General features: G+C 44.1%; 1 protein-coding gene across 3 annotated transcripts in view; it reads left to right on the top strand.

The window, feature by feature from the left end:
- Nucleotides 1-24,310, top strand: part of mgll (monoglyceride lipase) — a 103,068-nt gene that overhangs the window by 55,654 nt on the left and 23,104 nt on the right. For all 3 annotated transcript variants that reach the window (XM_043707591.2, XM_043707593.2, XM_043707596.2), the window contains 2 exons: nucleotides 8,488-8,598; nucleotides 18,680-18,769. In XM_043707591.2, coding sequence (XP_043563526.1) covers nucleotides 8,488-8,598; nucleotides 18,680-18,769 — 201 coding nt within the window. The remainder of the gene's footprint in view (nucleotides 1-8,487; nucleotides 8,599-18,679; nucleotides 18,770-24,310) is intronic.

Genomic DNA, 24,310 nt, shown 5'->3' with positions numbered 1-24,310 from the left:
GTTTGTTTTGTAAGCTTGTTTATTGTTTGGTTTTATAGTCTTGAGTTTCTATCTCAAGACTGTCACGCCATCTTGTTTCATCATCGTGTCCTCTCGAAGCTAAGCCAATGTGCAGAAACCACACGTTCTGCAAGTCATATCCTGAAACTCAATCAGAGTGAAATACCACAACAACCTCAATTGTACACTGACATTTACAGAATACAATCTATTCATAGGACGTGCGAGTCTGCTGGTAACTTCCTAGCCAGTTACTCATTCTCAAGGTTAGAGACAAAGCCGGATAACTCTGTTCCTGTTTCACAGATGCTGCCAAATCTTCCAAGATTTTCTATCTTTAGTTCAGATTTCTAGTTCTTTCATGATTTCGATTTGTATTAAGGTTCACAGAGGATTTCAGGGTGTCATCATGAAGGGGTCTAAACAGGGTCAATAGTGAGAGGTGTTTCCCATTGGTGGAAGGGTCAAGGTAAAATGCACCACTTTCAGGTGAGTGGTTGAAGAGCCAATGGTGGTACAATATGGGGTTAGATACAGAGTAAAGCCTTCCTCTACACTGTCCCCATCAAACACTCCTACGACAGAGACTGCACGGGGTTAGATACAGAGTAAAGCTCTCTCTACACTGTCCCACATCAAACGCTCCCAAAACAGGAACAGCACGAGGTTTGATACAAAGTAAAGCTCTCTCTACACTGTCCCCAATACAGACCACCCCAGGACAGGGACAACACAGGGTTAGATACATAGTAAAGCTCATTCTACACTGTCCTGATCAAACAGTCCCAGGACAGGGACAGGACAGCGTTAGATACAGAGAAAGGCTCATGTCACATTGGGTATATTGTGTGTGGTGATGATATCACATTGGGGATATCAGTGTGTGGTGACAATGTCACATTGGAGATATCAGCGTGTGGTGATAATATCACATTGGGGATATCAGTGTGTGATGATTATATCATATTGGGATATCAGTGTGTGCTGATAATATCACATTGGAGATATCAGTGTGTGGTGATTATATTACATTGAGGATATCAGTGTGTGCTGATAATATTACATTGGGAATATCAGTGTGTGGTGATAATATCTCATTGAGGATATCAGCGTGTGGTGATAATTATCACATTGGGAATATCAGTGTGTGTTGATAATATCACATTGAGGATATCAGTGTGTGGTGATAATATCACATTGGGGATATTAGTGTGTGGTGATAATATCACATTGGGGATATCAGTGTGTGGTGATAATATCACGTTGGGGATATCAATGTGTGGTGATAATATCACATTGGGGATATCAGCATGTGGTGATAATGTCACATTGGGAATATCTGTGTGTGCTGATAATATCACATTGGGGATATCAGTGTGTGGTGACAATGTCACATTGGGGATATCAACGTGTGGGGATAATATCACATTGAGAACATCAGCATGTGGTGATTATATCACATTGGGGATATCAGTGTGTGATGATTATATCATATTTGGATATCAGTGTGTGCTGATAATATCATATTGGGGATATCATTGTGTGGTGATAATATCTCTGGGGATATCAGCATGTGGTGATAATATCATATTGGGGATATTAGTGTGTGGTGATTATATCACATTGGGGATATCAGTGTGGGGTGTTAATATCACATTGGGAATATCAATGTGTGGTGATAATATCTCATTGGGGATATCAGCGTGTGGTGATAATATCACATTGGGAATATCAGTGTGTGGTGATAATGTCACATTGGGTATATTGTGTGTGATGATATCACATTGGGGATATCAGTGTGTGGTGATAATATCTCATTGGGGATATCAGCATGTAGTGATAATATCATATTGGGGATATTAATGTGTGGTGATTATATCACATTGGGAATATCAGTGTGTGGTGATAATATCACATTGGGAATATCAATGTGTGGTGATAATATCTCATTGGGGATATCAGCGTGTGGTGATAATATCACATTGGGAATATCAGTGTGTGGTGATTATATTACATTGGGGATATCAGTGTGTGGTGATAATATCACTTTGGGGATATCAGCGTGTGGTGATAATGTCACATTGGGTATATTGTGTGTGGTGATGATATCACATTGGGGATATCAGTGTGTGGTGATAATATCACATTGGGGATATCATTGTGTGGTGATAATATCTCCTTGTGGATATCAGCATGTGGTGATAATATCATATTGGGGATATTAGTGTGTGGTGATTATATTACATTGGGGATATCAGTGTGTGGTGATAATATCACCTTGGGTGTATCAGTGTGTGGTGATACTGTCACATTGGGGATATCAGTGTGTGCTGATAATATCACATTGGGGATATCAGTGTGTGCTGATAATATCTCTGGACTAATGCTCCGTAACTTCAGGCAAATGTTCTGTCCCCAAGAAAGTGAAGCCCACCAAGGCAGCGGTGGAATTGGAATTTATTAAAAATTCCGAAATGAAGATGATCAAATGAATACTGTGTAAGCACAGTCATAGAGTCATAGAGATGTACAGCATGGATACAGACCCTTGGTCCGACCCGTCCATGCTGACCAGATGTCCCTACCTAATCTAGTCCCATTTGCCAGCACCCGGCTCATATCCCTCCAAACCCTTCCTATTCATATACCTATCCAGATGCCTTTTAAATGTTGCAATTGTACCAGCCTCCACCACTTCCTCTGGCAGCTCATTCCATACACGTACCACCCTCTGTGAGAAAAGGTTGCCCCTTCGGTGTCTTTTATATCTTTCCCCTCTCACCGATACCGCTACCCTCTAGTTCTGGACTCCCCTACCCCAGAGAAAAGACTTTGTCTATTTATCCTATCCATGCCCCTCATAATTTTATAAACCTCTATAAGGTCACCCCTCAGCCCCTGATGCTCCAGGGAAAACAGCCCCAGCCTATTCAACCTCTCCCTGTAGCTCAAATCTTCCAACCCTGGCAACATCCTTGTAAATCTTTTCTGAACCCTTTCAAGTTTCACAACATCCTTCTGATAGGAAAGAAACCAGAATTGCACGCAATATTCCAAAAGTGGCCTAACCAATGTCCTGTACAGCTGCAATGTGACTTCCCAACTCCTGTACTCAATACTCTGACCAATAAAGGAAAGCATACCAAACACCTTCTTCACTATCCTGTTTACCTGTGACTCTACTTTCAAGGAGTTATGAACCTGCATTCCAAGGTCTCTTTGTTCAGCAATACTCCCTGTGACCTTACCATTAAGTGTATAAGTCTAGTGTGTGGATGCACTACTAGAGAAGGTACAAAACTTGACCTACTCTTGGGAAATAAGGCAGGACAGGTGACTGAGGTGTCAGTGGGGGAGTACTTTGGAGCCAGCGACCAGACTTCTATTAGTTTTAAAATATGATGGAAAAGGATAGACCAGATCTAAAAATTGAAGTTCTAAATTGGAGGATGGCTAAGTTTGACAGTATTAGGCATGAACTTTCAAAAACTGATTGGAGGCAGATGGAGGGATGGCTGGAAAATGGGAAGCCTTCAGAAATGAGATAACGAGAATCCAGAGACAGTATATTCCTGTCAGGGTGAAAGGAAAGGCTGGTACGTGTAGGGAATGCTGGATGACTAAAGAAATTGAGGGTTTGGTCAAGAAAAAGAAGGAAGCATATGTCAGGTATAGACAGGATAGTTCGAGTGAATCCTTAGAAATGCTTAAGGAGTATACTTAAGAGGGAAATCAGGAGGGCAAAAAGGGGACTTGAGATAGCTTTGGCAAATAGAATTAAGGAGAATCCAAAGGGTTTTTATAAATACATTAAGGACAAAAGGGTAACTAGAAAGAGAATATGGCCCCTCAAAGATCAGTAAGGCGGCCTTTGTGTGGAGCTGCAGGAGGTGGGGGAGATATTAAATGAGTATTTTGCATCAGTGTTTACTGTGGAAAAAGGACATGGAAGATATAGAATGTGGGAAATAGATGATGACATCTTGAAAAATGCCTGTATTGTAGAGGAAGAAGTGCTGGACATCTTGAAACACATGAAGGTAGATAAATCCCCAGGAGCTGATCAGGTGCACCTTAGGACTCTGTGGGAAGCTAAGGAAATGATTGCTGGGCCCCTTGCTGAGTTGTTTATATCATCGATAGTCACGAGTGAGGTGGAAGACACAGTCGAATGTGGTAAAAATCCATCTGGTTGATGAATGTCCTTCAAGGAAGGAAACTGCCATCCTTACTCAGTCTGGCCTAAACGTGACTCCTGACCCAGAGCAAAATGGTTGACTTTCAACTACATTCTGGGCAATTAGGGATGAGCAATAAATGCTGGCCTAGCCAGGGAGTCCGCTATTCCATGAATTGCATGACGTTTTTAAAAACAATTCAGCGGGGAATTGGATCATTACCTATAGAGAGAGAGGGCTGCAAACAGAGAGCAGTTAATTTGCTGTCCCTGTGAGGCAGTATTGACATGAATAGTGAACGGCCTTTAAACTGCAGTGATCCCACAATTGCACACTCAATAGCCCTCCCTATAAGGTTTAGCATATAACACTTGATCCTTTACTGACCTTAATTCTGTCTCCTCGAATTACCAATTTCCTAAACAATGGGAGTTGTATTTTCTGATTCACCTCACTAGAGCTGCGGGAACTTGCTGCAAAGTATTTGCGCAGGAATCGCAGATTAAACCTCTCCCAACGAGACCAGATCATTAAGGTGTAAATTACAGCAAGTTAATTCAGGCAGTGTGTGACAGACAAACACTGTGGCCTGAGGCTGCTTAATTCAGATCCCAATATAGATTCATTGCCTCAATGATGTTAATCCTCAGAGAATGGATGCTGCAATTTTGCCTGTTTGTACGTTATCTGGTTCTGTTGCAATGAGAACAGGTGTGAGAGGGCTCTGTTATGAACCACTGGGACCTGTGGCTGATTTCTGTGCAATAAAATATACATTTTTTTTAATGTATATTATGGACCAGGCCAGACCCATGAAAAATATTTTAAGAAATTAGCCCAGGTCCAAACATTTTCTTGTTTTAAAGGCAGATGTGAAGTGTTGTGTTCTAGATGGAGCACAACTGGTCAAACTCCTTGTTGTTAAGCAAACACACAATTTGTTCAAACACTATGGTTAAAGTACAAACGAAAGAAAGAAGAACTTAGAATAACTTAACTCTCTTGGAGAATTTAACCGAATAATAGGTGCAGTGTCTATTACTGCTTAACTGTTTCAATATAGTAACAGTCCATAAATAGACCCCTTGGCAAAAGAGCAAATTTGGAAACAGACTCTAACATGCAGATCTCCAGTGTAGGAAGAACAGAGAAAATCCAGAGAATAATACCTGGACTGCAAGGGTTAAGTTATGAGGCAAGATTATACAAATTCGACCCATTTCCCCTGAAATTTAGAAGGTTAAAGGGCGAGCTGATCAAAGTCTTCAAGATATTGACACGAAAGGACAGAGTGGATAAAGATCAACAATTTCCACTGGTTGGGGATTCTAGAACGAGGGGCATCGTCTGAGAATTAGGACCAGACTGTTCAGGAGAGATGGGCTGAAAATGTGTTGCTGGAAAAGCGCAGCAGGTCAGGCAGCATCCAGGGAACAGGAGAATCGACGTTTCGGGCATAAGCCCTTCTTCATGCCATCCCTGGATGCTGCCTGATCTGCTGCGCTTTTCCAGCAACACATTTTCAGCTCTGATCTCCAGCATCTGCAGACCTCACTTTCTCCTCAAAGGTTTTAACCTACTGCGAATCCTCTTACAAGGATGCCTCCCTGGATGCTGCCTGACCTGCTGCGCTTTTCCAGCAACACATTTTCAGCTCTGATCTCCAGCATCTGCAGACCTCACTTTCTTCTGCTCAGGAGAGATGTTAGGAAACACAAAAGGAGGTTTAGAACTCTCTTCCAGAAACAGAAGTTGTTGCTGGATCAGTTGTTAATTTTAAATGTTAAGCAAAGGTATTAAAAAAGGCAGTCAAATGGAGTTAGGCCACAGATCAGCTATGACTTCATTGAATGGTGGAACAGACTCGAGGGGCTGAATGGCCTCCTTCTCTGTAGAGAGCTTTGTTCTTATAGGTGCTCATCATGGTTGTTAACCGTAGCTGATGTCCCTCCAATTCTCATTTACACCCAATCCTGTACATTGTGTCAGGAGATGTCTTGAATAAGGCCAATCCAGGCTTTATCAGAAGGCTACCAACAGGAGTGGCTACTGTCCTGACTCTAACTCTGTGTCAGTTTGGCAGTTATCTACTGAATGAGGAATCTCCCACAGTCAACATCCTGGAGATTACCATTGACCAGAAACTGAACTGAACCACACGTACTGTGGTTACAAGAGCAAGTCAAAAGCAATAAATACTGCAGCAAGTAACTCACTTTGTAACTCAAATCCCAAAGCCTGTCCACTATCAACAAGAACAAGTCAGGACTGTGATGGGATACTCCCCACTTGCGTAGATGAGCGCTGCATCAATTGATAGACAGTAAATTATCCTTTTCCAACAGCTTAGAAGCCTCTCCCTGTAACCTCCTGCAGCCCTGCAATTCTCAAAGGTCTTTGCAATTCCAATAGCTCAATTCTGGACATTCGCCCATTGCCCACTTTCTGCGACAAAAGCAAAACACTGCAGATGCTGGAAATCTGAGACAAAGACGTGTAAATGCTGGAGAAACTCAGCAAGCGCAGCAGCAACTGCAGGGGGTTAACAGTGTTCTGAAGCAGAGTCACCAGATTCAAAATATTGACTCTGCTTTCTCTCTCTACAGATGCTGCCGGACCTGCTGAGTTTCTCCAGCAATCTCTGTGTTTGGCCGAATTACTTCACTCAGTGACCATGATCTCAGTTGCTCTCACCCCATGTTCTCTGTAGGCCTTTCCTTCCCGCTTTGTCTTCCCCAGCCCTTCCTGTGAACAAGTTATGGGTCACCTGTTATAGAGTCACAGAGACGTACAGCATGGAAACAGGCCCTTCGGTCCAACTTGTCCATGTCGACCAGATATCCTAACCTAATCGAGTCCCGTTTCCCAGCATTTGATCCATATCCCTCTAAATCCTTCCTATTCATATACCCATCCAAATGCCTTTTAAATGTTGTTATTGTGCTGGCCTCCACCACTTCCTCTGGCAGTGTCAAGTTGTGTTTGATCATTTGTAATTTTTAGATTTAGATTTAGATTAGATTAGATAACTTACAGTGTGGAAACAGGCCCTTCGGCCCAACAAGTCCACACTGCCCTGCCGAAGCGCAACCCACCCATACCCCTGCATTTACCCCTTACCTAACACTACGGGCAATTTAGCATGGCCAATTCACCTGACCTGCACATCTTTGTGATTGTGGGAGGAAACCGGAGCACCCGGAGGAAACCCACGCAGACACGGGGAGAATGTGCAAACTCCACACAGTCAGTCGCCTGAGGCGGGAATTGAACCCGGGTCTCTGGCGCTGTGAGGCAGCAGTGCTAACCACTGTGCCACCGTGCCGCCCACACGTATGTATTTAACTGTGTAAAAGGCGCTACAAAAATGCATGTTATTGCTAAGGGGAGAGGATACCTGGGTGGGGTATGAAAATGGCTCCTGATGTTCTCTTGCCCCTTTTTCACATTCAATAAGGTGAACTTCACCCCCACCCAACAAACTGAATGGAGCTGCTATTCTGGCTGAGATTGCCCCAGTACAGGTCAGACCCAGACCTTCACAGCTGTGTGGAGAAGAAAGTGAGGACTACAGATGTTGGAGGTCAGAGTCAAAGAGTGGGGTGTTGGAAAAGCACAGCTGGTCAGGCAGCATCCCCGAGGAGCAGGACAGTCGACGCTTCAAGCATAAGCTCTTCATTCCTGATAAAGGAAGGGCTCATGCTCGAAATGTTGACTCCGCTGCACCTCGGATGCTGCCTGACCGGCTGTGCTTTTCCAGCACCACACTTCATCATAGCTGTGCATTGAGTAGCACCTGCACCAACTGAGCTACCGTGATAACGATGGTAAGAAATAGGAACAGCAGTAGGCCATTCAACCCCTCAAAACCACTCCGCCATTCAGTTGGATCATGGCTGATCCGACATTAAATTAGATTACTTACAGTGTGGAAACAGGCCCTTTGGCCCAACAAGTCCACACCGACCCACCGAAGAGCAACCCACCCAGACCCATTCCACTACATTTAGCCCTTCACCTAACACAACGGGCAATTTAGCATGGCCAATTCACCTAACCTGCACATTTTTGGACTGTGGGAGGAAACCGGAGCACCCAGAGGAAACCCACGCAGACACGGGGAGAATGTGCAAACTCCACACAGACAGTTGCCTGAGGTGGGAATTGAACCCGGGTCTCTGGAGCTGTGAGGCAGCAGTGCTAACCACCGTGCTGCCCAATACCACATCCAATTCCCTGAGGGACTTTGTTCACCAGGGCTTTGCCTCATGGAGTTGTTGTTGTAATTCTGCCTCCTCTTGCGTTTCAGGGCGGATTGGTGGCAATCTACATTTTGCATGAGAGACCAGAGGACATTGCTGGCGTGGTCTTTGTGTCGCCGTTGGTGATATTGAATCCTGAAGCTGCAACGCCGATGAAGGTAAAAGAAATGCCCGGAATGTTTTGTGGAGACGATCCCATCGCTCCCTGGGTAGACAGCACCAATTCCTAGTCCTCATTGTCAAAGGAGGGCACTCCCTCCAGGTATTGGGGTCAGGTGGGGGATGTCAGTTCCACCAGAACCCTACAGGAACCAGTCAGATGTTTCCATATGGTCATTCCCCAGGGAAGCAGGTGGAGGGAGGTAGACCTCACATCTTGACAGTCTTTCCCATCATGTGTTAGCCAATTCAAAGGATTTCTCATCCCTCACTGGACATTTAAAATTAAACATTTTATAAAAACGTGCAGAATTGAGTAGACTGGGATTATATTCACTGGAATTTAGAAGAATAGGGGTGGGGGTATCTTATAGAAACATATAAAATTATGAAGGGAATAGGTAAGATAGAAGTAGAGAGGATGTTTCTGCTGGTGGGTGAAACTAGGACAAGAGGGCATAGCCTCAAAACTAAGAGGAGCAGATTTTTGTCCAAATTGAGAAGGAACCTCTTCAACCAAAGGGTTGGTGAATGTATGGAATTCCCTGCCCAGTGAAATGGTTGAGGATTCCTCAGTAAATGTTTTTAAAGCTAAGATAAATAATGTTTTGAACAGTAAATGAATTAAGGGTTATGGTGAGAGGGTGGGTAAGTGGAGCTGAGGTCATGAAAAGATCAGCCATGATCTTATTGAATGGCGGGTCAGGCTCTTTGGGCCTGATAGCCTACTCCTGCTCCTGGTTCTTATCTTTTAATTCCCCAATTGGCCTGCCTTTTTGACCCAGATTGATTGAAAGATTTCCGTGCTGAACAAGAATCACTTTTTATTGCAAGTAACTAACTCTAACTGCTGGTAATCAGTTACAAGCTGTCGGCATATTACTCCAATGATATAAGGGCTCTTGTAGTGCAGTGTCCCTATCTCTGAGCCAGGAGGCCCAGGTTCCAATCCCACCTGCTTCAGAGATGTGTCATAACATGTCTGACCAATCTGATGCGAACATATTTACCACTCTACAAGTTCATACAGAAACCAGCCCTTACAAACACACCCTTTATACATATGCAGAAAAAACATTGGAAAAACAAATTGATGTAATGGGTGGAGTGAAAGACTAGGAAAGCAATTTGCTGGTTCCTGTGCACAGGATCTGGTGCTGATGAGAATGCTGCTTCTCCGTCTTCCTTCTCTGAATGCTTTTACTGATTTGTAGCAGATACAGGGTGTTTGGTTCACATTTCTAAAAGGTCTCTGATTTATTAATTAAAACTCACAGTTTACAGTAACGCTGGAGAAAGAATAAATTGCTTTTCTTTGAGCTTAAATTGACTTTTACTGTGGAGAACAGAGAAGGTTTCTGAGTGATGGAACACCTCTCCCTACCTTGTTTACGGCCTCAAGCTGTTTAGCTCCTTACAAACCAATCATGTAATTGTTGGCAGGCATCATCAATAATCAGTCAGTGGTCCACAGACCAATGAGCTCCTGTTGCCAGCTGAATCACTATTTGCACATCAGCCCATGCCTCCAGTTCGTCTGCAGACTGCATGCCAACGAATGCTCAAGCAAGCAGCTGTGTAAACAGTGTTTAGTTGCATTCAAAATCATGCAGGAATCTTTCACCATTCCTTGGAAACTAGTTATTTTCCCATTTTAGTCTGCCATTAAGAACACGGAGGAAAATAAAAGAAAGACACAGTCTTTTACAGATTTGTTTGAAGTACAGTTCAAGCTGCCAATGTGATTGCTGTGATCAAGAGGGAACATGCAACTCTCTGTGAGCAAACCTGCCCAGAGGTGCAGGAGAATGTGTTTTTGCAGTTAAGCTCAGCTTGGGATGGAGGAGAAAAGGAAGAATTGTTTCATTTTATGGTCCAACCCTCTGATCTGAATCTTAAAAACATAAGTTCTGAGGAAGGGTCACTTGACCCAAAAGATTAACTCTGATTTCTCTCCATACATACTGCCAGATCTGCTGAGCTTTTCCAGCAACTTCTGTTTTTGTTTAAGAATAAAGAAGAGGCTTTACCACTTCTCCCACATCCTGACTCCATTTGAAGACTGTCATCAGCTGCTGCCAACTTTCCCCTCTTTAGGAAATCTAACAAAGACCCAGCTCTCACTGAAATAACTCCCCAGAAGCTGGTATCCTATCACCGAGTCACTTTTTATTCATATGTGGAGAGTCCTTGACACTGATCCAGCTCCCTCAGAGCCAGCTCTCAGAGTGAGCAGATCCTCTTGTACTCCTGTTTATATCTGTCAGCCAAGGCTCCCTGATGAGACCAAATCAGCAGCCCCAATCAGGGAACTCATATTCTATAAGGCTCCCTCTGGCTGACCTCATTACTATCACCATTACACTCACCTTCCTCCTTTTCTCATTGAGGATTGGGGGTGGGATAGCACAGTTGTTGGTGTAGTGATTGTACGAAGGTCAGCCAGGTGGACCTCATAGAGTGTGAGTTCCCTGATTGGGGCTGTTAATCTGGTCCATTCAGGAAACCCTGGTTGACAGATATAAACAGGAGTGTCAGAGGTTCTGCGCGCTCTGAGGGAGCTGGATCAGTGTCAAGGACTCTTCATATGTAAATTAAGGGTGACTTGGTGATGAGATACCTACCTCTGGGGAGTTATTTCAGTTGGGGTCATGGGTGTGGAATTCGCACATGAATCAGGAATACAGCAGATGCTCCATTTTCATCCACAGTCCACCTGCTCCTGAAAAGGAAGCCCACCTCTGAGCATCAGCAAGGCTATTCTGTCAGAATACTGCAGACACATTGACTGGAAACCTAGCAAGAGTTGGTCTATTGATTGCTGTTTATGCAGGTGTGTCTCTTCAGAATGTTTAATTCATTATGGTTCTTTAGAACAGGCAATGGACATCTGCCCCACTGAGCTCCTTCCCTTGATACAGATTCACTCTGTACTCCACTTTCTCACTACATCCTTTAACCCACATCAAACTGCCTATTGAACACACAGCAACTGTTTCAACGCCCAATACTGCGGATGCTGGAATTCATAACAAACATAGAGAATGCTAGAGAAAGTCTGGAGGTCTGGCAGTATCTCTTGAGTGAGATGGTGTGGAGGAGCCGGTATTGGACTGAGGTGGACAAAGTTAAAAATCACACAACACCAGGTCATAGTCCAACAGGCTTATTTAACAGCACTAGCTTTCAGAGCGCTGCTCCTTCATCAGGTGGTTGTGAAGCAGGACCATAAGACACAGAACTTACAGCAAAAGATTACAGTGACATGCTGCTGAAATGATATTGCATGACGTGATATTCATGGTTAATGTAGGAGTGTTGGTTAACTCACTGGGAGACCCCTTCCTTTCTTCTTTCACTTTGCACCTGGATATTGTGAACATTCACAGAGTTGGCCATGACTTCGAGTCTAATCCAAACCCTCACGGCACTCTGAGAAAAAAACATACCCCTTCTCTCTGTCTTAAATGGGTGATCCCTTAATTTGACGCAGTGACCCCTAGTTTCAGATTCTCCCTTGAGAGCAAACATCCTCCTCAACTTCACCTTGTCAAGACGCCTAACACTAACCTTTAGCCTAATGATGAATCCAACCCTAAACCTAACCCAGTCAAGACCCCCAAGCCTAATCCTGACCCTAACCCTTACCCGAACTCAAACCCCACCAAGACCCCGCACCCTCACTCTAACCCTACCAAGACAGCTAACTCTAATCCAAACCCAAATCCTATCAAGATCCCTACCCCTAACCCTAGCAAGACCGTGAACCCTAACCCTAATCCTAACCCTAATGCTTATCCTAACCCTAACCCTAACTCTGTCAGACCCCGAACCATAACCCTAACCCTAATCCTGACCCTAACTCTTATCCTAACCCTAACTCTGCCAAGACCCCTAACCCTAACCCTAACCCTAACCCTAATCCTGACCCTAACCCTTATCCTAACCTTAACTGTGCCAAGACCCCTAACCCTAGCCCTAACCCTAACCCTAACCCTAATCCTGACCCTAACCCTAACCCTAATCCTAACTCTAGCAAGACCCCTAATCCTAACCTTAACCTTTATCCTTACCCTTATCCTAACCCGAATCCCAATTCCTGACACGAAGACTATCAGTCGAGCTCACATGCCAGAGTTTGAAAGTGAGGTGTATCTCTGCAATCTTGATCTGCTGCCGTTGTTTCCTTGGAGACTGACCGAGCCCAGTTACAACATTTCTTTCACAGAGCCCCCTGACTCCACAAACCTGTGACCCATTGAACAGGCTTTCCTTCACACCCTGAACAGTCTGATTTAAATACGGAAAACTGCGGTAATTGAATTGATTTGTCTGTGTTGATGTTGCCAGTTGCCCTTGTAACCTCAATCTTTCTGCTTTTCTATTGAAAAGCAAATCCACTTATGTTAGCACTGAGGCAAAATAGAGTAATGCTAGAAATCTGAAATGAAAACAGATTGAAATTGGGAGCAAAATTACTGACAACTTGCAGTTCAGGATGAGAGCAATGTGCTGAATAATTCCGGCATTTTCTGTATTTTTTTCTGCTAATTGATTGAAATAGGGTTAGGGGGTCTTGACAGGGTTAGGGTTAGGGTTTGGGTTTGGGTTAGTGTTTGGGTTAGGGGTCCTGATGGTGTTAGGCTTGGGGTTTGGGTTAGAGGTCTTGACAGAATTAGGTTTAGGGTCAGGGTAAGGTTTAGGGTTAGGCATTTTGACAGAGTTAGGGTTAGTGTGAGGATTAGGATGAGGGTTAGGGTGAGGGTTAGGGTGAGGGTGAGGGTGAGAGTTAGGGTGAGGGTGAGGGTGAGGATGAGGGTTAGTGTGAGGGTGAGGGTGAGAGTTAGGGTTAGGGTTAATGTGAGGGTTAGTGTGAGGATTAGGGTGAGGGTGAGGGTTAGGGTTAGGGTGAGGGTTATAGTTAGGGTTAGGGTGAGGGTGAGGGTGATGGTTAGGTTTAAGGTGAGGGTTATTGTTAGGGTTAGGGTTAGGTGAGGGTTACGGTGAAGGTGAGGGTGAGGGTTAGGGTGAGGGTTAGGGTGAGGGTTAGGGTTAGGATGAGGGTTAGGGTGAGGGTTAGGGTGAGGGTTAGGGTGAGGGTTACGGTTAGGGTTAGGGTGAGGGTAAGGGTTAGGGTGAGGGTTATTGTTAGAGTTAGGGTTATGGTTAGGGTTTGGGTGAGGATTAGGGTGAAGGTGAGGGTTAGGGTTAGGGTGAGGGTTAGAGTGAAGGTTGGGTTTAGAGTGAGGGTTAGGTTTAAGGTTAGGGGTCTTGAGAGGGTCAGTTTGAAGACAATGTTTCCTCTTGTGGGAGAATTTAGAAATAGGGGTCAAATTAAGGGGTCACCCATTTCAGACAGCTGTTGAGAAATCACTTTTTCAGAGCGCCATATGCTTTTGGAACTTTCTTCCTTAAAAGGCAGTGGGAGCAGGTCTGAGAATGTTTACAAAGCAGAGGTGGACAGATTCTTGATGAGTGAGGCGGGGGGTGTGAGGTTATTAAGTAAATAGTGGGGTACCGCAGGGATCAGTGCTGGGAACTCAGCTTTTTACAATATATGTTAATGATATAGAAGATGGTATCAGCAATAACATTAGCAAATTTGCTGATGATACAAAGCTGGGTGGCAGGGTGAAAAGTGATGAGGATGTTAGGAGATTACAGGGTGACCTGGACAAGTTAGGTGAGTGGGCAGATGCATGGCAGATGCAGTTTAATGTGGATAAATGTATGGTTATCCACTTTGGTAGCAAGAACAGGAAGGCAGACTACTACCTCAATGGAATCAATTTATGTAAAGGGGCAGTACAGAGAGATCTGGGTGTTCTTGTACACCAGTCAATGAAGGCAAGCATGCAGGCACAGCAGGTAGTGAAGAAGGCTAATAGCATGCTGGCCTTCATAACAAGAGGAATTGAGTATAGAAGCAAAGAGGTGCTTATGCAGCTGTACAGGGCCCTAGTGAGACCAAACCTGGAGTACTGTGTGCAGTTCTGGTCTCCAAATTTGAGAAAAGACATTCTGGCTATTGAAGGAGTGCAGTGTAGGTTCACGAGGTCAATTCCTGGAATGGCAGGATTACCTTACACTGAAAGACTGAAGCGACTGGGCTTGTATACCCTTGAGATTCGAAGATTGAGAGGGGATCTGATTGAGACGTATAAGATTATGAAAGGATTGGACACTCTGGCAGCAGGAAACATGTTACCGCTGATGGGTGAGTGCCGAACCAGAGGACACAGCTTAAAATTACAGGGTAGACCATTTAGGACAGAGGTCAGGAGAAACTTCTTCACCCAGAGAGTGGTGGCTGTGTGGAATGCTCTGCCCCAGAGGCCAGTGGAGGCCCACTCTCTGGATTCATTTAAGAAGGAGTTGGATAGAGCTCTCAAAGATAGTGGAATCAAGGGTTATGGAGATAAGGCAGGAAGAGGATTCTGATTAGGAATGATCAGCCATGATTATATTGAATGGCGGTGCAGGCTCGAAGGGCAGAATGGCCTACTCCTGCACCTATTGTCTATTGTCTATTGTCTATAGAACGTAGAACAATATATTGCAGAACATGCCATTCAGCCCTCGATGTTGCACTGACCTGTGAACTCATCTAAGCCCATTCCCCTGCACTATTCCATCAGCATCCATATGCTTAACCAAGGACTGTTTAAATGCCCCCAATGTGGCTGAGTTAACTACATTGATAGGCAGGGCATTCTGCGTCCTTATCACTCTCTGAGTAAAGAACCCCTCTCTGACATCTGTCTTAAATCTATCAACCCTGAAATTACAATTTATAGCTATGCCCCCTTCTACAAGCTGATATCATCACCCTAGGAAAAAGACTCTCACTGTCCACCCTATCTAATCCTCTGATCATCTTGTATGTCTCTAGCAAATCTCCTCTTAGCCTTCTTCTTTCCAATGAGAACAGACCCAAGTGTCTCAGCCTTTCCTCATAAGACCTTCCCTCCAGACCAGGCAACATCCTGGTAAATCTCTGCACGTTTTCCAATGCTTCCACATCCTTCCTGTAATGGGGCGACCAGTACTGTATACAATATTCTAAGTGCGGCCACACCAGCGTTTTGTATTATTGTAGCATGACATCACAGCTCTGGAACCCAATCCCTCTACCATTGAAACCGAACACACCGTATGCCTTCTTAACAACACTATCAACCTAGGTGGCAACGTGCAGGTACATAGACACCAAGATCCCTCTGCACATCCACACTACCAAGAATCTTTCCATTGACCCAGTACTCTGCCTTCCTGTTATTCTTCCCAAAGTGCATCACCTCACATTTAGCTGCATTGAACTCCATTTGCCACCTCTCAGCCCAATCCTGCAGTTTATCCAAGTCCCCCTGCAACCTGTAACATTCTTCCAAACTGTCCACTATTCCACCGACTTTAGTGTCATATGTAAACAAGCCACCTATGCCTGCGTCCAAGTCATTTATAAAAATGACAAATAGCAATGGTCCCAAAACAGATCCTTGTAGCACACCACTAGTAACTGGACTCCATGCTGAATAATTTCCATCAACCACCACTCCTCGCTGCCTTTTTAGAGAAAGCTAGTTTCTAATCCAAACTGCTAAATCACCTTCAATCCCATGGCTCCACATTTTCTCCAATCGCCTACCATGGGGAACCTTATGAAAGGCTTTACTGAAGTCCATGTATACCCCTGCCCTACCCTCATCCATATGCTTGGTCACCTTCTCAAAAGACTCAATGAGGTTTGTGAGGCACGACCTGCCCTTGACGAATCCTTGTTGACTATTTCCAATCAAATTGCTGTTTGCTAGATAATTATAAATCCTATCTTTTATAATCCTTTCCAAAACTTTTCTTACAACAGACGTAAGGCTCACTGGTCTATAATTACCTGGGTTAGCTCTATTGCCCTTCTTGAGCAAGTGCACAAACAACTTCTGCAATCCTCCAGTCCTGTGATACTAAACCTATAGACAATGACGACTCAAAGATCAAGGTCAAAGGCTCAGCCATCTCCTCTCTAGCTTCCCAGTGAATTCTCTGAAAAATCTCATCCAGCCCAGGGAACTTATCTACTTTCACACTTTCTAGACTTGATAACACCTCCTCCTTATTAACCTCAATCCTTTCTAGTCTAATAGCCCGTATCTCAGTCTTCTCCTCTATAATATTCTCCTTTTCCTGGGTGAAAACAGATGAGAAGTATTCATTTAACACTTCTCTGATCTCCAAAGGGTTCACACACAACTCCCACGTCTGTCTTTGACTGGCCCTATTCCTACCCTAGTCATCCTTTTATTTCTCATATACCTATAGAAAGCTTTAGGGTTCTCCTTTATTCTATTTGCTAAAGACGGCTCATGTTCTCTCTTTGCTCTTCTTAACTCTCTCTTTAAATCCTTCCTAGCTGATCTGTAACTCTCCAAAGCCTCATCTGAACCATCTCACCTTAACGTCACATAAGCTTCCCTCTTCCGCTTAACAAGAGATGCAATTTCTGTAGTAAAGCACAGTTCCCTTACCTTATCACTTCCTCCCTGCCTGACAGGGGCATACCTGTCAAAGATGCGCAATATCTGTTCCTTAAACCAGTTCCTTAATCCAATTTCGATTGTCACCATCCTCTGCATTTTGCTACCCCTAATTCTTGCCTAATCGCATTATACTTGCCTTTCCCCCATCTATAACTCTTGCCCTGTGGCATGTACCTATCCCTTTCCATCGCTAAACTAAACCTAACCGAAATGATGGTCACTCTCTCCAAAGTGCTCAGCCATATCTAAATCAAACACCTGGCCTGGTTCATTACCAAGCACCAGATCCAGTGGGGCCTCCCCTCTTGTCAGCCCTTTGACATACTGTGTCAGGAAACCCTCCTGTACACATTGGACAAAAACTGATCCATCCAACACACTAGAGTTATAGTATTTCCAGTCAATTTTGGGGAAATTAAAGTCCCTCATAATAACCACCCTGTTCCTTTCATTCTTGCCCAGAATCGATTTGCTGATCCTCTGCTCCACATCCCTGGAACTTTGCAGAGGCCTATAAAAAACTTCCAGCAGTGTAACCTTTCCTCTCCTGTTTCTAACCTCAGCCCATATCACCTCAGTAGAGAGTCCTCGTCAAAAGGTATTTCAGCCACCATTATACCGTCCATGACTAACAAAGCCACACCTTCCCATCTTTTACCACCTTCCCTGATCTTAATGAAAGATCTAAACCCTGGAACCTACAACATCCATTCCTCACCCTGCTCTATCCATGTCTCAGAAATGGCCACAACATCGAAGTCCCTGGTATCTATCCATGCCGCAAGCTCACCTACCTTATTTCAGATACTCTTGGCATTGAAGTAGATACACTTCAAACCAGCTTGCTGTCTGCCAGCACACTCCTGTGACCATGAAATCCAGTCCATCTCCTTCCTACTCTCATCTACATGTGTACTGGAACTAAGGTTTGGAATGTGGGATCAGCCATGATCTTATTGAATGGCTGAACAAGCTCGAGGGGCTGAATGACCTAGTCCTACTTTTAATTGTGTGTTCATAATATTTCCTCAAAGAATAGTCAAAGGTAAGAAAAGGCCCTCAGGGTGTGAGCCCATCCCTTGAGTATAGCATTGCAACCAATAGTATATTAGCATGAACCTTGGTCTTGGCAGATTTGAATCTTTTTAATCCCAATCTCCTCCCTTCTCTGGACATCCCTAGCAATTTTACTCTCTAAGGAAATATCTAAAATAGAACACATTCTTTGTTTCGTGAATTTGCTTTCTCTAGTTTGATCTCATTCAATGGCATAGTGGACGTGATAGACCGAATGGTCTATTACTTCCCCTACATCTTATTTCCTTCAGGCTCAGATCAGGAATTTAACTGTGGAAGTTAAGGAATTCATCCAGGAACATTTATCCCAATGGATTAGGGAATCACCTGAGGGTCAATGACTTCACAGCAGAGTACCCAATACTCATCTCGATGGTTACAAGGGAGTGTGGTTTCCCGAGTAACTGGGTGAAATGTGGGCTGAAACAAAAACATAGATTGACTTGTTTTTCTTTCTCTGCTGTAGGTGTTTTTAGCCAGAGTGTTGGACTACTTCCTGCCAAACGTGTCTTTGGGATATATGGATCCACACTCTCTGTCAAGAAACGCAAAGGAGGTGTGTCACTGGTGATTTATTTTCTTCTTACATTGAACAGTGCTGACTGGGTCCATTACAGCATGAGCAACATGGCCATTTAATCCATTTCATGGGTCTGTTTGCTCACAATAGGGCTGGTGATGGCCTAGTGGTATCACCACTGGGTATCACCACAGGGACTATTAATCCACGCACCCAGCTAATGTTCTGGGGACCTGGGTTCAAATCCAGCCACAGCAGGTGGTGCACTTTGAATTCAATTTTTTTTTAAATTCTGGAATTAAGAGTCTAATAATGGCCATGAATCCATTGTTGAGGAAAAGCCTTTCTGGTTCACTAATGTCCTTTAAGGAAGGAATCTGCCATCCTTATCCGGTCTGGCCTACGTGTAACTCCAGATCCACAGCAATGTGGTTTACTCATAACGCCCTCTGGACAATAAACGCTGGCCTAGCCAGTGACACCTTCATCCCACAAATGCAAATAAAACATGTGTTTCTTCCCAAAGATCAATACCTTTAATAACCTTTCTGTGTATTGTATTGCTCACCTCCACTGAGGACAAATGACTAGCTGATCCTTCAGTATCTTCATAGTGGCTTATGGTGAATTTTCCAGTAAACAGGAAATCTCCAGTCACACTAAATTTGATACAATAACATTACAATGCCATCACGGGATCATGATTTGGAGATGCCGGTGTTGGACTGGGGTGTACAAAGTTAAAAATCACACAACACCCGGTTATAGTCCAACAGGTTTAATTGGAAGCACACTAGCTTTCGGAGCGACGCTCCTTCATCAGGTGATTGTGGAGGGTTCGATCGTAACAGAATTTATAGCAAAAATTTGTGTGATGTAACTGAAATTATACATTGAAAAATTGATTGTCTGTTAAGCCTTTCATCTGTTAGAATACAGTGATAGTTTCACTTCTTTCATGTGTAAATCACAAAACCTTTTTTTTAAAGTTACATTCTCGGGTTAGCTGTTAACAATGGTGATAGCTAGACAATATGTTGAAGGTGTTAGCCCCCTGTGTTCTCTGTCTATGACCTGATGTTTAGATTGATTCTAATCTAAAAAGTGAGATTACAGAGTTTTACATAAATTCATCCAGTTTTTGAGCTCAGAGTTCTACATGAATGTATGCAGTTTTTGAGCAAAGTGCAATGTAACTCTGCAAATTCACCACACAAAATATATATGTGCATGTGGGTCTTTATGTGTGTGTGTGTGTCTGTCTGTCTGGGTGGGGGTTGTGAGTGTGAGAAAGTGTGTGTATGTGTGTAGTGAGTGTCTTAAGTCTGTGAGGGGGTGCATGTGTGGGAGTGTGTGTGTCTATAAGGGTGTGTGTGGGTGTCTGTATGTGCATCTGTGTGTATCTGTGTCCGTGTGTATGTGAGAGTGTGTGTGTGTAGGACTATCTGTGTGTGTGTGTAGTGCAATGGTGATCACTTGTAATGTGTCATGAACCCAAGGTCCCGGTTGAGGCCCTCCCTATGGGTACCGAACTTAGCTATCAGCCTCTGCTCGGCCACTTTCCTCTGCTGCCTGTCCCGAAGTCCACCTTGGAGGATGGTCACCCGAAGATCCGAGGCTGAATGTCCTGGACCACTGAAGTGTTCCCCAACTGGGAGGGAACCCTCCTATCTGTTGATTGTTGTGCAGTGCCCATTCATCCGTTGTTGTAGCCTTTGCTCAGTTTCCCCAATGTACCATGCCTCCGGGCATCCTTGCCTGCAACGTATAAGATAGACAACGTTGGCTGAGTCACATGAGTACCTGCCATGTACAAGGTGGGAGGTGTTCCCACGTGTAATAGTGGTATCTATGTCCACAATCTGACACGTCTTGCAGCGTCCACCGTGACAGGGTTGTATGGAGTTGTCCTGAGAGCCGGGCAGTTTGCTACGAACAATGATCTGTTTGAGGTTTGGCGGTGGTTTAAAGGCAAGTAGTGGAGGTGTGGGGAAGGTCTTGGTGAGGTGCTCATCCTCATTGATAATGTGTTGCAGGGTCACGAAGAACATGGCGTAATATTTCAGCTCCTGGGAAGTACTGAACAACGAAGGATACCCTTTCAGTTGCAGCCCGTGTCTGTCTCCTGAGGAGGTCATTACGGTTCCTTGCTGTGGCACGTCGCAACTGGCGGTCGATGAGTTGAACATTGTACCCCGTTCTTGTGAGGGCATCCTTGAGTACTTCCAGGTGTTCGTCACATTCCTCCTCATCTGAGCAGATCCGGTGTATGCGTAGGGCTTGTCCATAGGGAATGGCTGTTTTAATATGTTTTGGGTGGAAGCTGGAGAAGTGTAGCATTGTGAGGTTGTCTGTGGGTTTGCGGTAGAGTGTGGTGCTGAGGTGTCCATCCTTGATGGAGACTCATGTGTCCAAGAATGAGACAGACAGTCGAGAGTAGTCCATGGTGAGTTTGATGGTGGGATGAAACATGTTGATGTCACTGTGTAGTTTTATCAGTGACTCCTCGCCATGGGTCCAGAGGAAGATAATGTCATCAATGTACCTGGTGTACAATGTTGGTTGGACATCCTGCATAGAGAAGAAATCTTGTTCGAACCTGTGCATAAAAATGTTGGCATATTGGGGTGCAAATTTGGTCCCCATGGCTGTTCCGTGTGTCTGGATAAAGAATTGGTTGTCAAAGGTGAAGACGTAATGATCGAGGATAAAGCGGATGAGTTGTAGGATGGTGTTTGGAGACTGGCAGTTGTTGGTGTTGAGTACTGAGGCTGTTGCCGCGATGCCATCATTGTGGGGGGTGCTGGTGTAGAGTGCGGATATCAGTCCTAATGATGAACTCAGTCATTGGGTCTTATTTTCTAAGACCTTCACTCATTATGAAGAGGGATCTCACAGAAACATTCTGTCAGGGCTAGGCAGGGTAAACACCAAAAGGTTCCCAAAGACAGAGGAGTCCAGAACCAGAGGCCACAGACTAAAGATAAAGGGTAGCCATTTACGACTAAGGTGAGGACAAACTCTTTTACCCAAAGAGTGGAAAACGGTTGAGGTCAAAGCATTGAATGTTTTCAAGAAAGAGTTATATATAGTTCTGAGGGCTAAAGGGATCAAAGGGTGTGGACATAAACTGGGAATGGGGGAATTGAGTTGGATGATCAGCCAATGTCATATTGAATGGCACAGCAGGCTTGAAGGGCTGAATGGACTCCTCCTGCTCCTATTTTCTATGTTTCTATGATCATTGGCTCATTGATCATGACTAAACTGAGAATCACTTGCTTTGAGTGAGCCAAAACCGGTCAAATTTAAAATGTTAAAGAGCCAATTTGGTGCTGTCCACTGAGGAAGGAAGGCGGTGGATAGGTTAGGATCCCTTACTTGAGAGGGCAGTTCAGAGGAGGCTCAGTAGATTGATTCCAGAGATAAAGAGTTTGTCTCAGGAAGAGAGATTGAGGAATTTAGGTCTATACTATCTAGGGTTTAGAAGAATGAGAGGAGATCGAATTGATGTATATAAGATGTTAAAAGAGACTGACAATGTAGATGGAGGGAGGATGTTTCCTTCAATGGGACAATCCAGAGTGAGAGGTCATAGTTTTAGGATGAGGAGTAGCAGATTTTAAACAGAGATGAGGAGGAATGATTTTCTCTTAAAGGGCCATGAATCAGTAGAGTTCACTCCCCCCAGAATGGCCTATTCCTGCTCCTAGCTCTCATGTAAGTGATGTTCATTTGTTAGTTAAGGGACATTGAGGTGGGAGCTGATGTCTATGTATAAATGGGGTACAAATAATCGGTGTGTCGGTGTGTCAGTGTGTCGGTGTGTTAGTGTGTCAGTGTGTTAGTGTGTCGGTGTGTTGTAATGTGTGAGTTACAATGAAATTACAATGTGTGAGTTACAATGAGCCAATGATCATAGAAACATAGAAAATAGGAGCAGGAGGAGTCCATTCAGCCCTTCAAGCCTGCTGTGCCATTCAATATGACATTGGCTGATCATCCAACTCAATTCCCCCATTCCCAGTTTATGTCCACACCCTTTGATCCCTTTAGCCCTCAGAACTGGAAAAGTAAAAGTCTGGAATCTTCCTAACTGACCTTTAACCTCTAAGCCCATTTTAAAAAGATCTGTTATAGTGTTGTGGACATCATTGGCTGAGCCAGTATTTACTGCTCATCCCTAATTACCCAGAGGGCAGTTAAACATCAACCCCATGCTGTGTGTCTAGAATCACATGTAGGCCTGACCAGGTAAGAACAGCAGATTTCCCTCCCTAAAGAACATTAGTGAAGCAGATGGATTTTTACAGCAATTGACAATGATTATATGGACACCATTAGATCATCTTTATGTCAGATTTGATGGAATTGAAACATCACCAGTCCCCTGTGGTGATATTCAAATCCATATCTCCAGAACAATGGTCCCGTGGCATTACCACTTCACCACAGGCTACCTTTTAAATGGACAATTACTGTTACCACAGTCATTATTGCTTATGGGCTGTGGGAGTGGGGTCCCCTATAGAAAAGGCACTCAGAACCTGATTGAGTGACCAGAATTAGGAGGAGGTCTCCTACTAAAAGTGTTGTGGACCAGGCCAGACCCCCTTAAAAGATTTTAAGAAGGTATCCTAAACCCTAACCTTTTCTTGTTTTAAAGACAGATGTGAAGTGGGTTCCAGGTGTGATGCAGCTGGTCAAACCACTCGGCTTTAAGTGAAACAGAATTTATTTGAACACTGCAAATAAAACACGAACAAAAAAGAAATGGAATTTAGGGTAACTTAATTATTGGAAAACCTAACTGACCTAAACAGTACCTGTTACTAACTGTTCCAATATAGTAACATCTCATAAACACAGATTCTTACAGGCAGGAGGGAGCAGCGTCCAAAGAGATTTCGGAAGGAGGTCAGAGGAATTGATTACTGAAGCTTGCAACTCTCCTGGACTCACACATCTTGTGACTGCTACAGCTAAAACAAACTAGAAAAACTGAGAGAACTGGCCACTCCCCTTCCATTGTTAAACTACACCCTTTTAGGCTTCTGGCTTTATGACCAAGGACTAAATAACCTTTTAAAAGTGACAGCATCGTCAGAAAAGCCATTCCCATCCTTTCAATTTGATTTGATTTATTGTCACGTGTACCTAAGTACAGGGAAAAACATTACAAACCACTTCACCCCGACCCACCAGCAGTGCCTTCTCCCTACCGTATCCCTCCTCCTTCCCTTATCCACTTGTGAACTGGGTCAACCTCTCAATCCCAGGCCTCTAATGAATTGAATTGAATTGAATTTATTGTCACGTGTACTGAGGCACAGTGAAAAGCTTTGTCTTGCGAGCCAATACAGGCAGATCACAGAGTTACTTGGCATAGAAAGTAAACAATAGGTAAACAGCGGCAAAAATCAAAACACAGATACAGGTGAATGCTAAGAGTTTGTAAGTCCATTCGGTACTCTAACAGCAGTAGGGTAGAAATTGTTACGAAACCGGCTGATGTCGGTGTTCAGGCTTCTGTACCTTATCCCTGATGGTAGAGGCTGTAGAAAAACATTGCCAGGG

This window comes from Chiloscyllium plagiosum, unplaced genomic scaffold (genome assembly GCF_037043375.1).
Source record: "Chiloscyllium plagiosum isolate Xiang-an unplaced genomic scaffold, Cpla_swu_hap1 HiC_scaffold_14, whole genome shotgun sequence".
Taxonomy (NCBI): domain Eukaryota; kingdom Metazoa; phylum Chordata; class Chondrichthyes; order Orectolobiformes; family Hemiscylliidae; genus Chiloscyllium; species Chiloscyllium plagiosum.
This window is presented reverse-complemented; position numbering and strand designations above follow the sequence as displayed.